Source organism: Lynx canadensis, chromosome D4, assembly GCF_007474595.2.
Source record: "Lynx canadensis isolate LIC74 chromosome D4, mLynCan4.pri.v2, whole genome shotgun sequence".
Lineage (NCBI taxonomy): Eukaryota > Metazoa > Chordata > Mammalia > Carnivora > Felidae > Lynx > Lynx canadensis.
The window spans coordinates 628,416-643,938 of NC_044315.2; the positions used below are offsets into that span (position 1 = coordinate 628,416).

Sequence of the window (15,523 nt, forward strand, 5' to 3'; positions counted from 1 at the left end):
CCTATATCTGATGGGGTTAATCTCCAGTATATATAAAGACCTGCTATAACTCAATTGCAAAATAACCAAACAATTTGGTTTAAAAATGGGCAGAGGATCTGAATGGACATTTTTTCAAAAAGACATACAGATTGCCAAACAGGTATATGAAAAAAATCAGAGAATAGAAATCAAAACCACAATGAAATATCACCTAACCCCTATTAGGATGGCTATTATAAAAAAGACAAGAAATAAGTATTGGCCAGGATGTGGAGGAAGGGGAACTCTTGTGTATTATTGACTATTGGTAGAAATGTAAATTTGTACGGTCATTATAGAAAAGAGTATGGAATTCCTTCAAAAATTAAAAACAATTACCACATGATCCAGCAATTCCACTTCTGGGTATTTATCTGAAGGAAACAAAAACACTAAAAAAGACATCTGGGGTGCCTGGGTGGCTCAGTCTGTTAAGCATACAACTCTTGATATAAATCTTGATATAAATAAATAAGGAGGGGCCTGTAAATCATAGGCTTTATAGTGAGGTAAGGTTTATTTGCCTTTCCTAATGGGTGAAAGGCCAAAATCCAACACACACCCACACATATTCAAGCAAAAGACAAGATGTGCCTCTGAGGTTTTTTAAAAAATTTAAAACCGGTCAAATGAGATAATAATTCACATATCAAATAATTCATCCATTTAAAATATACAGTAAATTTTAGTATATTCAGAGTTGTACAACCATCACCACATCAATTTTAGAACATTTTTATCACCTCAAAAGGAAACCCCTTACTTTTTATCATCCCTCAGTCCCTCTTCTGCCCAGACCTACACAACAGCTAATCTGTTTTCTATGTTTATGGGTTTGTGTATTTTGGACAGTTTGTTGAAATGGAATCATGTAATATGTGATCTTTTTGACTGGCTCCTTTCACTCAAGATAGTATTTTCAAGGTTTGTGCATATAGCAGGTATCATTACTTCATTTCCTTTTTTTGATTGAATATATTCCATTGTATGAATATATCAAATTTAGTTACTCATTTATTAGGTGATGGGCATTTGGGCTATTTTCACCTTTTTACTACTGTTAATGTTACTGTAAACATTCGTGTGTAAGCTTATAAGTAGGCATATGTTTTCATTTTTCTTAGGTGTATGTCTAACAATAGAATTGTTGGGTCAAATGGAATGACCAGGTGATGACTAATGATGCTGGCCATTATTTCATGTGCTTTCTGCCCATTTGTATGTCTTTGAAGAAATATCTGTTGAGATCCTTTGCTCCTAACAATTCCCACTGTATCCTCAGGCAGCTAAAAAACTAAACAGAGATTATAAGCCCTCAATATCCATTTCTCCAGCAGCTCAAAATACAGAGACACATCAGATAGTGCCTAGATAAATGGGGAAGTGTCAAGAAGTAACCACTCACTGTTTTCTTAGGAAATATTAGAAATTGTTAGATCTACTCCTGTGAACACATAGTAGTCCCAGAATGGAGCACAAATATGGTGCCATGTTTTATTATCTTCATTTAGGACATGTGCAAACGTACTGTCATGAGAGGAATTAATAAGAAAATGGGGATAAGTTCACTTTGAAAGAATTAGTCCAGGAAATAAATACAAGAACACACTATATAAAACCTGCTCTATCAAATGAAGCATTTATAGAAAATTGAGTAAGAGGAAAGAGAACTGAGAGAAAGAAAGTGATTATAGTGCTGAGAACTATATTTGAAGTAACCAGGAGGTAAATATGGATGGCACTCTTGAGGAAAATCACCTGTAAGAGCAAGTGAAAAGAACAATCTGGAAGACCACAAATGGTCAATATATGCTTTTTGCAAAAACAAGTGAAAGACAAATGATAGGCAACTATATAATAGAGCAAAATTTACTAGAGTAAAGGAGAAAACCCGAGTTTACAGATCAAAATATGTTTTTGTAATAGGTAGCCATAAGTCTTTGTTTTCATTTCTTACTGTTTTAGGATAGATTCTTGAAGTCATACTGCTGGTATAGAGAATATGTGTATTGAAAAAAATTTTTTTGAACATTTATTCATTTTTGAGAGACAGTGTGTGAGTGGGGGAGGGGCAGAGAGAGAGGGAGACAAAGAATCTGAAGCAGGCTCCAGGTCCTGAGCTGTTAGCATAGAGCCCGATGCAGGGCTCGAACTCACAGACCATGAGATCATGACCTGAGCTGAAGTTAGTCACCCAACTGACTGAGCCACCCAGGTGCCCCGAGAATATGTGTATTTTAAAGTATGTATTGTCAAAATGATTTCATAGGTAAAAGTATTATCTCATTGGTTTAATTTACATTTGTCTTTTTTACTAGTGAGAGTGAATACTTTTTTCCATGTTAATTGTCTAATATATTTCAGTTTTTAATTCATGTCTTTCACATTTTTCTTTTCAGTTTTCATTTCTCCTTGTCATATTTATTGTAAAAATTTTTTGCCAGGTTATTCTTTCACTTTTAGTTATAAAGTCATTTTTTAATATAAATATTTTGAGTTTCTGGCACGCCTGGGTGGCTTGGTTGAGCGTCTGAGTTCGCCTCTTTGAGTTCGGCTCAGGTCATGATCTCACAGTCATGGGATCGAGCCCCCTGTGGAGCCCACTTAGGATTCTCTCCCTCTCTCTCTCTCTGCCTCTCCCCCATCCATGTGCTCGCTTTCTCTCTCTCTCTCTCTCTCTCTCTCAGAAATAAAGTTTAAAAAATATCAAGTTTTTTGTGTGATTATATTTGCCTTTTTTTCCTGTTGTGGCTTTTTAAAATTACCTTTTCCTATTGCTTGGTGGTATTTCATTTTGTATTTTTTAAAATAATTTTTGTCTCTTTATTTTATTTAAATGTTTACTGTGATCTGATGTATAAACTTTTTTTAAATTTTAGAATAAGGAGAGTTTATCTTCTGTTATTACTGACCTCAACATAATAATGGAGCCCACCGAATATTCAGAATTAAGTGAATTTGTGTCTAGGTAAGATATTACAAATTTTTATTTTTTTAGGGGTTGTTTTCACTCTACAGTTTTAAGTTTACTCTCTCTCTCTTTTTTTTAACTATGTGCTAGGCTTTAAAATGTGAGGAAGAACAGATACAATCTTTGATACTCATGGAGGTTATAGCCTATTGGTGAACTCCTAAGTTAATTATGGAAATAAATCTAAAATTGTGGTTGCGCTCAGTGCTACAGAAGAGAGTTACTTAATGCCTGTTGAAGCATACATCAGGAATTTGACTTTTAAGAAGAACATGGAATCATTTCCTGAAAATTGAGCTGACATCTGAATAATGTGTAGGTGTAACCTAACAAAGAGGTCCTAGACAGAGTAGTTGTACATAGGCACTATGCAAAGAGGAAGCATGCCGTCTGTGAGCAACTGACAAGAGCAGGGTGTGAGCCGGAGAGTGTGTTCTGAGATGAGGCTGTCAAGTACGTAAGGTCCACACTGCATGGAGTTTGGTACGAGGAGTTTGATCATCGTCCGGAGACCAGCATAAATCTACTAAAGCAGAGCCTGGAGAGTGTGTGACATCCTAGAAAGAACTATTGTGGATGCCACAGGGAGAAGGGATTGACGGCGGATAGTAGTAGGTACAGCTTGGTCAGTGATTAGCCTATGAAAATGCCGAAGACATTTGTAGGTTGGACTAGCATAATGTAGCTGAGGTAGAGTGCTGGATGGGTTTGGACTTGGGGAATATTTAGGAAGCACAATTATTGGCCGAATGGGAGGGATCAGGAGTCCTTGATGGTGATTGCATTTGTTGAGATAGAGAAAGTTGAAAGAGAATCATGGTAGGCGAGGTTGTGACTTCAGGTTGGACATGTTGAGTATCTGTGAAGCACAGCAGTAAAAACGGGAAGTAGGCAGCTCGGAAGAGTTGGAGGCAGGAGAAAGAGCCCTAGAGTTTTCTGCCAGTGGGTAGAAGTTAAAGCCTTGAACTTCAGGAGATTGGAGGAGGGACTAGAAGTGGACCTTGTGGTGGAGAGAGGGTCCTACCTAGACAGAGATTGGACGGGGAACAACTGTGTGGGAGGGAGACCAGGAATATATTGTTGACCACTGACAACTGGGGTGGCTGCTCTTCTCCGACATCATTGAAGATGTTCTTTAGTCTCTTCTGGATCACGTGGGTCCTGACAAGAAGTCTGCTGTAAGGGTTAATTTGGGGGCTGGGGCTGCCTTCAAACCTGTCTCTTAATTTTGTTTTTCCCCAGTTTGACAGTATTATTTCTAAGGTGTGTTAGTGTGAAAATTCCCATCCACATCTTTTCAAATCTTCTGTTTTCTGTGCTTCTCTTGCAGTGCTAATTGCACATGTATTAAGCCATTTGGTATATCACCTCAGGGATTGGGTGCTTCTGTGTCTTTTACTCTTTGTTTTTTCTTTGGATTTTAGTTTGGGTAATTTCTGTTATCCTATCTTCAAGTTCACAGATTCTTTCCTCAGCTGAAGTCCCACCTACCAGTGAGCCCTTTGAAGGAATTCTTCACTTCTAATGCCATGTTTTTTTACCTCTGGCATTTTCAATTTGACCCTTAATTTTTCTGTCTACTGAAAGTCCCCATTTGTTAATGCATTTGTACAACTTTTTCCATTAGATCTTTTAAATTATTAATTATGGCTATTTTTCTTTTTAGTGTTTTACTTTGGAAGTTTTCATATATATGTAAAAATAATAGAATAATTAACCTGCAGCTACACATTAGGCATCAACAATTATTGATATTTTGCTAATCTTATTTCATCTGTTACACATATTTTTAAAGTTTTAATTTTGAAATAATTGTAATTCACAGAAAATTGTAAAAAACAAAACAAAACCAGTATCCAAGGAGATTCTACATACCCTTCATTCAGCCTCTGACAATGATAACATGTTACAGAGTATACTCTTCACATCCAGAAAATTGACATTAGTAAAATTCACAGAGCTTTTTCAGATTTTATCGGTTTTACAATCACTTGTTTGTTCTATGCAATTTTATCACCTCTGTAGCTTCATGAAACCACTACCTTCAAGATTCAAGACTCTTTCATATATCTTTGTACTAGCTCTTTTTTCCCTCATTTTTTTTATTGTAATAAAATACATATACCATAAAACTTACCTTCTTAATCCTTTTTAAGGGTTCAGTTATAGTATTAAATACATACATGACGTATTTAACTTAGGTGCACCGCCATCTATCTTTTTTTTTTTTTTTTTTTGATGTTTACTTTTGAGAGGGAGAGAGAGACAGCGTGCACGTGGGGGAGGGACAGAGAGGGGAAGACATAGAATCCAAAGCAGGCTCCAGGCTCCAAGCTGTCAGCACAGAGCCCACTCAGAGCCCAGCACGGGACTCGAACTCACAAACTGCGAGATCGTGACCTGAGCTGAAATCAAGAGTCGGAAGCTCAACCTACCTACCCCCAGGCGCCCCACCACCATCTATGTCATGACACTTTTCATGTTTTAAAACTGAAACTCTTTGTGCATTAAACAGTAGCTTCCCATCTTCCCCTCCATTCGTATTTCTGTCTCTGTGACTTTTAATCATGGTTATTTTAATGTCCCTGTCTTATAGTGCCAACATCTGTATCATCTTGGAGCCTGATTCTGCTACTTCTTGGGTCTTTTTTCATGAATTTTTGTATGTCATCTTTTTTTTTTTTTTAGTGATACGTGTGGAAAAACAGAGACTGAAGCAAATAGTACTTATGCTCAGAAATGAGTACGTTTATCATGCTAGTAGTGTGGCGTCAATTCAGAGTGGTCAGCAGTTGAGCTAGTTTGGGATTTTTACTGTTTCCGTCATCAGTAGGCTTCAAATCACCACCTCACCATAGGTTTCAGATTCTTCCATCTGTGAACTCAAATTCAAGGTCTGGTTTTCCTTATGCTTAGAATGTGGTTTTGGGAGCTGGAGGCTTCTTCTCTGTGTTCCAGATCCACTCAGCTTTCTGCCTTTCTAAGGGGAACCTTTCTCCATGTGCTTGACGCTCCCCAGTAGTAGTTGTTGATGCTTATTACTTGGTGCCAGGCTTGTGGTGGGCACAACGGGAGTTCTCTGTTTTCAGGGTCCATCCTCAGTATTGGGCAGTCCTGTGTACCTGCACCTCAGGGGTTGGGCTCCCCAGTGTTCCTGCACCTCCTGCCCAGTAGAGCCAAAGCCCGCCTGGATCTGGGGTTGGTCTTGGCCAGGAGAGACTTCCATGTTCCTCTTGCAGGGTTATCAGATGAATGCTTGGTGTTAGTGTAGGATCCTGGGCCCAGTGGGTTTCCTGCCCCTCCCATGGAATGGGGTTTTTGCCCTCTTCCTGAAGCAGTGGATCTTTGTCTTGGTAACAGGAGTGTTTTCTGTCCATCTCCCAACATTAGATGAGTTTGACTTGTGCTCCTCCCTTGGAAGCAAGAGATTTTTTCTTCCATTGCTTTGTTGCCCTTTTTTCAGCATTTCGGGGTTTTTGGTTTCCATCAAAGAAGAATGCTGGCTTCACTTTGTTCCTGGCAGTGCCTGTGCCAGAGGCAGGGAGCTCTCTCTGACATGACCCTGGTTTTTCTGGTGGTGTCCCTTTGTGTCTGGGGTTCCAACCTGTTCCAAAATGACACTCTATCCCGTATTCGTTGTTAAGAATTTGTCAAAATTTGGGGCACCTGGTTGTCTCAGTTGGTTGAGCATCCTACTCTTGATTTCGGCTCAGGTCATAATCTCACAGTTCGTGATTTCAAGCTCCACATGGGGCTCTATGCCAATGGCGTAGAGCCTGCTTCGGATTCTCTCTCTCTGCCCTTCCCCTGCATGCACATGCTCGCGCGCGCTCTCTCTCTCTCTCTCTCTCTCTCTCTCTCCTTCTCTTTTTCTATATCAAAAAAAAAACCAAACAAAAAAAAACAAAAGAAAAGAAAAGAAAAAAGGAAAAAACTTAACAACAAAAAAAGAATTTATGAAATTTTAGCTGATTTCTTGTTACCCACTTGAATAGGGACTGCTTTCCTCTCCTAAGTTGACCCAGGAGCGAACAGTTTGTGTCATGTCTTTGCTTTGAGGAAGAAAAATTTATTGGTTGCCTTGTGGCTTTGGGTCTCTAATAGACTCAAGAAATGTTATGATTTTATAGATCCAGATTTGTTTAATGACACGTGTGGATGGTCTCTGCAGCTGTTTACATACATCCTTAGTAGAATCAGAGCTCTTTCCATTATTTTCTCTGATTCTCATTCCAGAGTTGGGGACATGCTCTCTGTTCACCTTCTATATCTGTTTTACCCTTTTTTTATACTTTCTATTTCTTTGTATCTTTGTGCTTATTCCTGATTATTCCTCAGATCTGTATTTCAGTTCAGCAATTATTTCTTCATTTTCTGACTAATCTGCTTTTAAACCCCCCTCTACTAAATTTGCAATTTCATGGACAGTACTTGTCATTTGTGAAAGTTCTGTGTCTTTTTACATTTTCCTGTCTTTTTAAAAATAAAGACTTTAGGAGCACCTGGGTGGCTCAGTTGGTTATGGGTCTCACTCTTGGTTTTGGCTCAGGTCATGATCTCATGGTTCTTGAGTTCAAGCCCTGCATTGGGCTTTGTGCTGACAGTGTGGAGTCTGCTTGGGATTCTCTCTGTCTGCCTCTCCCCTGCTCATGTTGGTGTGTGCACACATGCTTTCTTTATGTATATATAACATAAATATATATTTATTAAAATTATATATAAATATATTTAAAACATACTTATATATTTATAATAAATATAAATATGTTATAAATATATATTTATACATAAACATATTCTTAAACTTATATAATAAACATATACCATATGTATTATATACATTTGTATATATATTTAAAGTATCTATTTTGAGAGAGAAAGTGTGAGTAGGGGAGGGGCAGAGAGAGAGCAAGATAGAGAATCCCAAGCAGGCTCTGCACTGTTAGTGCAAAGCCCAATGTGGGGCTAGAACTCACAAATGGTGAGAACATGACCTGAACCAAAGTCGGATTCTTTTTTTGTTTGTTTTAATTTTTTTTTAATGTTTATTTATTTTTTTTTTCAACGTTTATTTATTTTTGGGACAGAGAGAGACAGAGCATGAACGGGGGAGGGGCAGAGAGAGAGGGAGACACAGAATCGGAAACAGGCTCCAGGCTCTGAGCCATCAGCCCAGAGCCCGACGCGGGGCTCGAACTCACGGACCGCGAGATCGTGACCTGGCTGAAGTCGGACGCTTAACCGACTGCGCCACCCAGGCGCCCCTGTTTATTTATTTTTGAGACAGAGAGAGACAGAGCATGAACGGGGGAGGGTCAGAGAGAGGGAGACACAGAATCTGAAACAGGCTCCAGGCTCTGAGCTGTCAGCACAGAGCCCGACGCGGGGCTCAAACTCACGGACCGCGAGATCACAACCTGAGCCGAAGTTGGACGCTTAACCGACTGAGCCACCCAGGCGCACCCAAAGTCAGATTCTTAACTGACTAAGCCACCCAGGCACCCCTACATTTTAGTTTATATGAATTGGCCTAGGGGTGCCTGGGTGGCTCAATCATTTGAGCATTCTACTATTGGCTTTGGGCTCAGGTCATGATCTCACTGTCATGGGATCAATCCCCATGTCGGGCCCTATGTGCTGGGTGCAGAACCTGCTTGGGCTTCTCTCTCTCCCTGTCTCTGTGTCCTTCCCTCTCTCCTTCTCTTTTATACCCAAAATAAGTAAACAAACGTTAAAAACAAACAAACAAACAAACAAACAGCCAAGATGTTTTCCCAGAGGTTTGTGCTATTTTGCATTCACACCAGCAATGTATGAGAGTTCTGGTTTCTCTACATGCTCTCCATCATGTGCTGTTTGTGTATATTTGATTCTAGCCATTCTAGTGGGAGTGTAGTGCATCTCAGTTTCCTGATGGTTGATACTGTGAGCATCTCTACATGTGCTTTATTGCTGTCTGTTCATCCTCTTTGGTGAAGTTTATGTTCATGTCTTCCACTCATGGCCTCATTGGGTTATTTCCTTACTGTTGTTTTGAGAGTTCTTTATGTATTCTCTGTACAAGTCCTTTGTCATATGTGCAATTTTCAAATATTTTCTCCCATTCTGTAACTTGTCTTTTCATTTTCTTTCCCCCCTTTTTTTTTCTTATTTAAGAATTTATTTTTAAGTGATCCCTGCACCCAGTGTGGGGCTTAAACTCACACCCCCTGGGATCAAGAGTCACATGCTCTTCTGAGCCAGCCAGCCAGGCACCCCTTGTCTTTTCATTTTCATAACAGTATCTTTCAAAGAGCAAAATTTTTTTTAAGAAGACAGTTAATCTTTTTTTTCTTTTATATGTTTTTGATATGATGTCTGTGACTTTTGTTTAACCTCAGGTCATGAAGATTTTCATCAAAATTAAAAAAAAATTTATACTTTTACCTTTTATGTTTAGATCTATGAAACATTTACATTTAATGTAATCATTGATATTTTTTGATTGAGGTCTACCCATTTAGTTATTTGTCTGTTTTATTGTTCTGTTTGCTTTTCATGCATTTTCTGGATGATTTGAATATTTTAAATATTTTTAATTAAATAAACTCTATCCCCAATTTGGGGCTTGAACTCATGACCCTGAGATCAAGGGTCACATGATCTATCAACTGAACCAGTCAGGCAACCCTATTTGAATACTTTAAAAAATATTCCAGGGGCGCCTGGGTGGCGCAGTCGGTTGGGCGTCCGACTTCAGCCAGGTCACGATCTCGCGGTCCGGGAGTTCGAGCCCCGCGTCGGGCTCTGGGCTGATGGCTCAGAGCCTGGAGCCTGTTTCCGATTCTGTGTCTCCCTCTCTCTCTGCCCCTCCCCCGTTCATGCTCTGTCTCTCTCTGTCCCAAAAATAAATAAACGTTGAAAAAAAAATTAAAAAAAAAATATTCCATTGTAATTTAATTTTTTGCTATGTTTATTATGTATTACATAAATATATATATATTTCTCCTTTGCTTCTGGACCTCCAGTTGTATGAATGTAAAAGCTTTTGGCATTGTCTCACATGTCTATGAGGCTCTGTAATCTTTTTTCGGTTTTTCCTTCTGTGTTATTCAGATTGAATGGTTTCTGTGTGCTTGCCACCACGATGATATTGAACAGCTCCTTCACCACAGAAATCCTGCATATTCTTCCTTTATAGTCACACCTTTCCCCCACCCTTCAACCCCTGGCAAAACCTGCTCTGATCACTAGGGTTTTGCCTCTTACAAAATGTGAAATAAATGAAATTCCATAGAGACTGGCCTCTTTACTTAGCTAAAGTAAATGAACTGAGATTCACCCGTTTTTTTCATTTCTTGAGTAGTATTCCGTGTACTGGTACTAGTGTGTTTACCCTTTTACCCATCGGAGGACATTTGGGTGATTTCCAGGTTTTGGTGATTATGAATAGAGCTGCTGTAAACATCGATTCGAGGTTTTTGTGTGATGTAAGTTTTTTCTCCAGGGTAGATAACTAGAAAGGAGTTGCTGGGTCATATGATTACAACATGTTTAAATTTATAATAAACTGGCACAGTGTTTTCCAAGGTGACCATACTATGTTGCATTCTCACCAGCAATATGTGAGAGTGACTGATAATATTTTAGTGAATAATTAACTTCTGATGTCCATCTGATTTTAGACCTAATAAAACTTTAGAATTTTTATCCTCCATTTCTCTTTATGTTTTGCTTAGACACTTTGAGTTATTTTACTTTTCTGACTATTCTAGTTCAGACTGAAATGTGTCACTGCCAACATTTTGTGAAAGAAATCCATAACATCTGTTTAACGTTTAGTGAAGTTTGGACTATGCCTGGGAAAAATAGATAAATTACAGTCACTCTTACAACTTGTAGAGCCAACAGTGCACAATGTTGTTCTTTCTGTAATGGAAGAGTGTGTAATGGAGTGTCCTTTGTGGAGACGTGAATGGGGGTGAAGAGTTGTGATTTAGTCCACTTTTCCATACAGTTCTGTGTTAAATTAATGTCACAGGTCAGGCTCTCTTCTCTCCCTCTGTCTCTTGAGTGTCTGGTGTCTGTAGTCTGTGTGTGTTTAAACCTGGGCTGTTGCATTTTTGAGATTTTTTTTCTTGGCTCCCTTCCTCATCACATGATTAAGAGCTTAGTTTTGCTCCCTTGTTTGATGGAGATTAAAATATGTCACTTTGGCCTGTGTAAACTCTAATGAAGGAACTGCCGCTCTTTATAGGCCGGTGTTCTTCATAGTGTAATTTGTTCTCTCAGACATTAAAAAGGTATTAGTAACGGATACTAGAGTAAGATTAACACTTAATCTCCAGTGTTCCCTGTAAAATAGATGCTTATGTAACTATGTGTTAATGCATCTGTTCTTTTATTTTCATTTTCTGTGTCTCTGTTTTTTTGTTCCTTAGTTCCCATTTTCTGATTTCTTTTGGACTATTTAAATATTTTTTTACTATTCCATTTTAATTTTATCTACTGACTTTTTGGCTGTATCTGGGTTTTGTTATTTCTGTTATTTAATTACTGGCTGCTACAGGGCTTGCAGCATTCATAATCTAACTTTCAACGCTCTAGTTAGATTTAATACTTTGCCACTGCAAGTGCAACCTGGAAGGCTTGTAACCATATATGTTCCTTTCTTCTATGCTCTGTATTGTGGTTTTCACAGGAATTATGTTCATATGTATACACTGAAAACCCCCATCAACTAGTGTGGAGATTTTTTACCTTTGACCACCATACACAATTTGAAGAACTTAAGGGAAGACGAACACTTTTGTTGTATTACCCAAATTTCTACCATTTCTGCTGCCGCTCCTCCTGGTGGAGCTTTTTTAGAACACATTGCATGTATTATGGCTCTGGTATACATTTCTGAGGATAGAAATGATAGTCCCTTGTATATTCATAACACAGTAATCGACTTCATAAGCTGACATTGATATAAAACTTTTATCTAATTTGCCACCTGTATTTCCATTGGTTAGTTCATCTAACGATGACCTTCTCTGCATTTACTTTTCCGGTGCATTACCTGATCCAGGCTAGTGTCAAGCATCGCATGTAATTGTCATGACCTTTTAGATTCCCTTTAATTTGGAACAATTCTAGAATCTTTCTTTGCCTCTTATTACTTTGCCAGCTTGACAAAATACAGGTGTTCTATCTTTCCTGCCCCCTAGTAGAACGTTCCTCATTTTGTCTTCGATCTTTATTCAAGATCCGTTGCTGTTCTGAAACAAAATACCGTACCGGTGATATGTTGTCCTTCTCAGTTCTCTGCCCATGTAGGTGGCAGTAATTTTGATTCAGTCATACTGTCGCCTTACTGTCCACTGTATGGTCCGTGATTTGTGTTTTTGTTTTTTTTGCCTTCTCTTGGAATAATAGGCAGTCTGTGAGGAGACACTATGACCACACAGATACTAGTCTGTGAGGGACACTGTGACCACGCAGATGTTAATGTCTGTGAGGGGACACTATGCCCATACAGATACTACTCATCATTAAATTTTCTGCTTAGATTTAGCATCCCCTGGTGACTCTTGTGTGATCACTCTTTGTTGTGATGGTTGCAGAATGATGACGTTTCAACTCTGGCTCTTCCTCCACTTATGTCAGTAGATATTAGGCCTTATGCTGCAGAAATAGATCTCCTGGGGGCACCTAGGGCTCAGTTGGTTCAGCGTCCGACTCGATTTTGGCTCAGGTCATGAATTCACAGTTCGTGTGATTGAGCCCCATATTGGGCTCTGTGCTGACAGCATGGAGCCTGCTTGGGATTCTTTCTCTCCTTCTCTCTCTGTCCTTCCCCTACTCATGCTCTCTCTGTCCTTCTCAAAATAAATAAATAAACTTAAGAAAAAAGAAATAGATTTCCTTTCTTCTCTATATATGTGTGTCTGTGTGTACATATCTATTTACTATGGTATGGTTTCATTCTTAGTTATGTTTAATATTTATAATTCCTTACTCTACTTTGGTGTGCAAATTGTCTTACACTGGACCAGTGGGAACAACTTCAGGCTGGTTCCTGAATCCATGTGATATTCCCTCATTATATTTTTGAGCACTTCCTTCTATTCTGGCCTAAAAAGATTTTCCAGGCTCATATGGAAAACATACTGGCTGGTAAGTGTTGTTGTAAGTGCTATGGGACCAACAGCGCACAACAGTGAACATCTGCTATGTGGCAAGACTGCTCCGTGTGCTGGATTTGTAGCAGCGTGCAGACAAAACCCCTCTGCCCACAGATAGTAAACAAAACTAACATGAAAAGTAAGTAATACACCAGAGAGAGAAAAGTGGTCCATTAGGATGGGAGATAGGGAATGTGCAGGGTGAGGGAATGGTATCCAAGGTAGATAGCATGTTCAGGAGGGTCTCAATGACAGGGTGAGACGTGAGTAGGTCAGGGGCCTCACCTAATGGTGTCCAATTGTTACCAACTGCAGGTGCTCTACAAATGTACTGCATTTTGTCTTGTGGTATAATCACTCCGAGGCAGGGTAAATTATAAACATAATAAGGACAGTATATGTTGGTATAACATATTTCATTGGGTTTTTCCTTAAACTAATGACTAACGCCACTGAATTAGGAAAGATATTTCATGTCTGTGGAGCTTTTTATGTATCTTCAAAATGAAGGAACTGGATAAACTTATTTGCAAGGCTTTGCCCCATTCTCAAAATTTATATGTTTATGAATCAAGAATAAAAATATTTCTGAGAAATGGTGGAACTTACTGGAATAGGAATAGGAATGAGAGAGCTATGAGAAGAACGTTTGTGACTTAGGTTTCCTTTACAACATGGAGTGATTGCCACTGTTTGGGGAATGCCTGTCAGCAAAACCAGATCTACAAAACACTGTTCCCCGGGGCCACCCACTTTCCATGGAATTACTTCATCTTACAGATTGCTTATTGTCTGGTATTACTTGGGGCACAGATTCCTAAACTCCTTTGGTAAGTATTTGTGCCCACCACTATTTACAATAGACTCTACTGATCTAGTTACAAGGATTCCCCAAGAATGAATTCTGTGTGTGAGGCCGGCTTGCCTTTTTTTTTTTTTTTTTTTTTTTTTTGCAAAGCACTCCTTTTGGGGAAAATTTTAAAAAGGCCATAACTGGAAAGGATTTGGACAGGCACCTTGAATGAACAGTACACACACGCTCATTTTTCACATCTCTGAGAGCATTTCCCAAGAATCCCTATTCAGTTAATCCCTGTACTGACTTACACAGAAGCCCTCATGGGGTTATCGTTACAAGTTCTAATAAACTTACTAAGACTAGCTTCAAAGTAGCTTCATAGTGCCATTTGCCCAATGATCATGAGCTGTCCTACACTGGCCACCTTCATAGAAATAGCACTGTAATACAACTCCAGCTGCCATGAAGACCAATTTGGTGAGGTCTCTCTGAGAAGCAGTGCCAATGAGTTCATCACTTTCTACAGGACCATTTGCCTGAATGACCAAGAAGGGAGAAAATGAACATCACCACTGCTGCTTATATATTCTGGGGTAGTCCTTTTGCTATGTATAGGAAACAGCTTACATTTGATATATACATCTATGCTTATATGTACTGTATGGTTAATATCTAGAAGTTACGAATAAATGCATTAGAACCTGTTTTAATAGGTTTTACTATTATTTGAGTATTGTAAGGCCAACAGATTGTGAGACGGTCACCACTGAAAAGATAGTTTGTTATAGTTCACAACAAGAGGGGCACACCATGTCACTGGGGGCCACAGAGGGAAGCACTAGAGGGGCAGAGGGAGAGTGGGAGTATAGCAGTTTTTAAGGGAAGGAACAGGCGAGGCAAAATGAGTAGGCTTAGGCTTGACTCGTTTGAATAACTTCAGGAGGCTCTGGAGCATAGGGGTTGTCCCCAGTTGTGGGATACCTGACCCTGGGTAATTAGGGCAGGTGGATAGCAGCCAAAGTTTTGAGAGCTTGATAAAGGAAGTTGATGGGGTGTGGGCCTTGGACTGGTTGGATCGTGTTTGAAAAGCATGCTCACAAGCAAATTGTTTACTGTCTTCAGGAATTTGCTAACTTGAGAGGGACAGTTCCTCCAGCATCAGCAAGGCCCCAGATGTTAAAGCATCAGAATACAGAAACCAGAGGGTCAATACAGAAAGCCCTCTTTGAGTCCTTTTAAAATCCAATGCATAGATGTCAGTGAAACTAGCAGAGTAAGTAAGTACCTTCAACGGTTTTATCCTCCATAAAAGCAGCAAGAAAACTGACCAAAAGTGTGGGAATCATATTTACAAACGAACTGAGGAAGCCTTGAAGCAATCTAGGGAGCATTTATTTAGGAAAAACAGCAGAATCTTAGTAAGTAGCTTCTTAAATGCCCTGTTTCCAGTTCTCCCTTAGGAGCTCTGTGGTCACCTTGATGACTGCAAGCCTGCAGTCATGGTGACAACCGAAAGCCTGGCAGCCACCAGAGGGGACAGAATAGTTGAGAGTCCTCCAAAGATGCATTCCCTGTGAATTG

The 15,523-nt window shown here is 39.3% G+C and overlaps 1 protein-coding gene across 2 annotated transcripts in view; it reads left to right on the forward strand.

Annotated features, from left to right (window-relative positions):
• The window catches only part of LOC115500051 (centromere protein P), a 230,225-nt gene that overhangs the window by 29,728 nt on the left and 184,974 nt on the right, over nt 1-15,523 (forward strand). For both annotated transcript variants that reach the window (XM_030294365.1, XM_030294366.1), the window contains exon 4: nt 2,901-2,989. In XM_030294365.1, the coding sequence (XP_030150225.1) occupies nt 2,901-2,989 (89 nt within the window). The remainder of the gene's footprint in view (nt 1-2,900; nt 2,990-15,523) is intronic.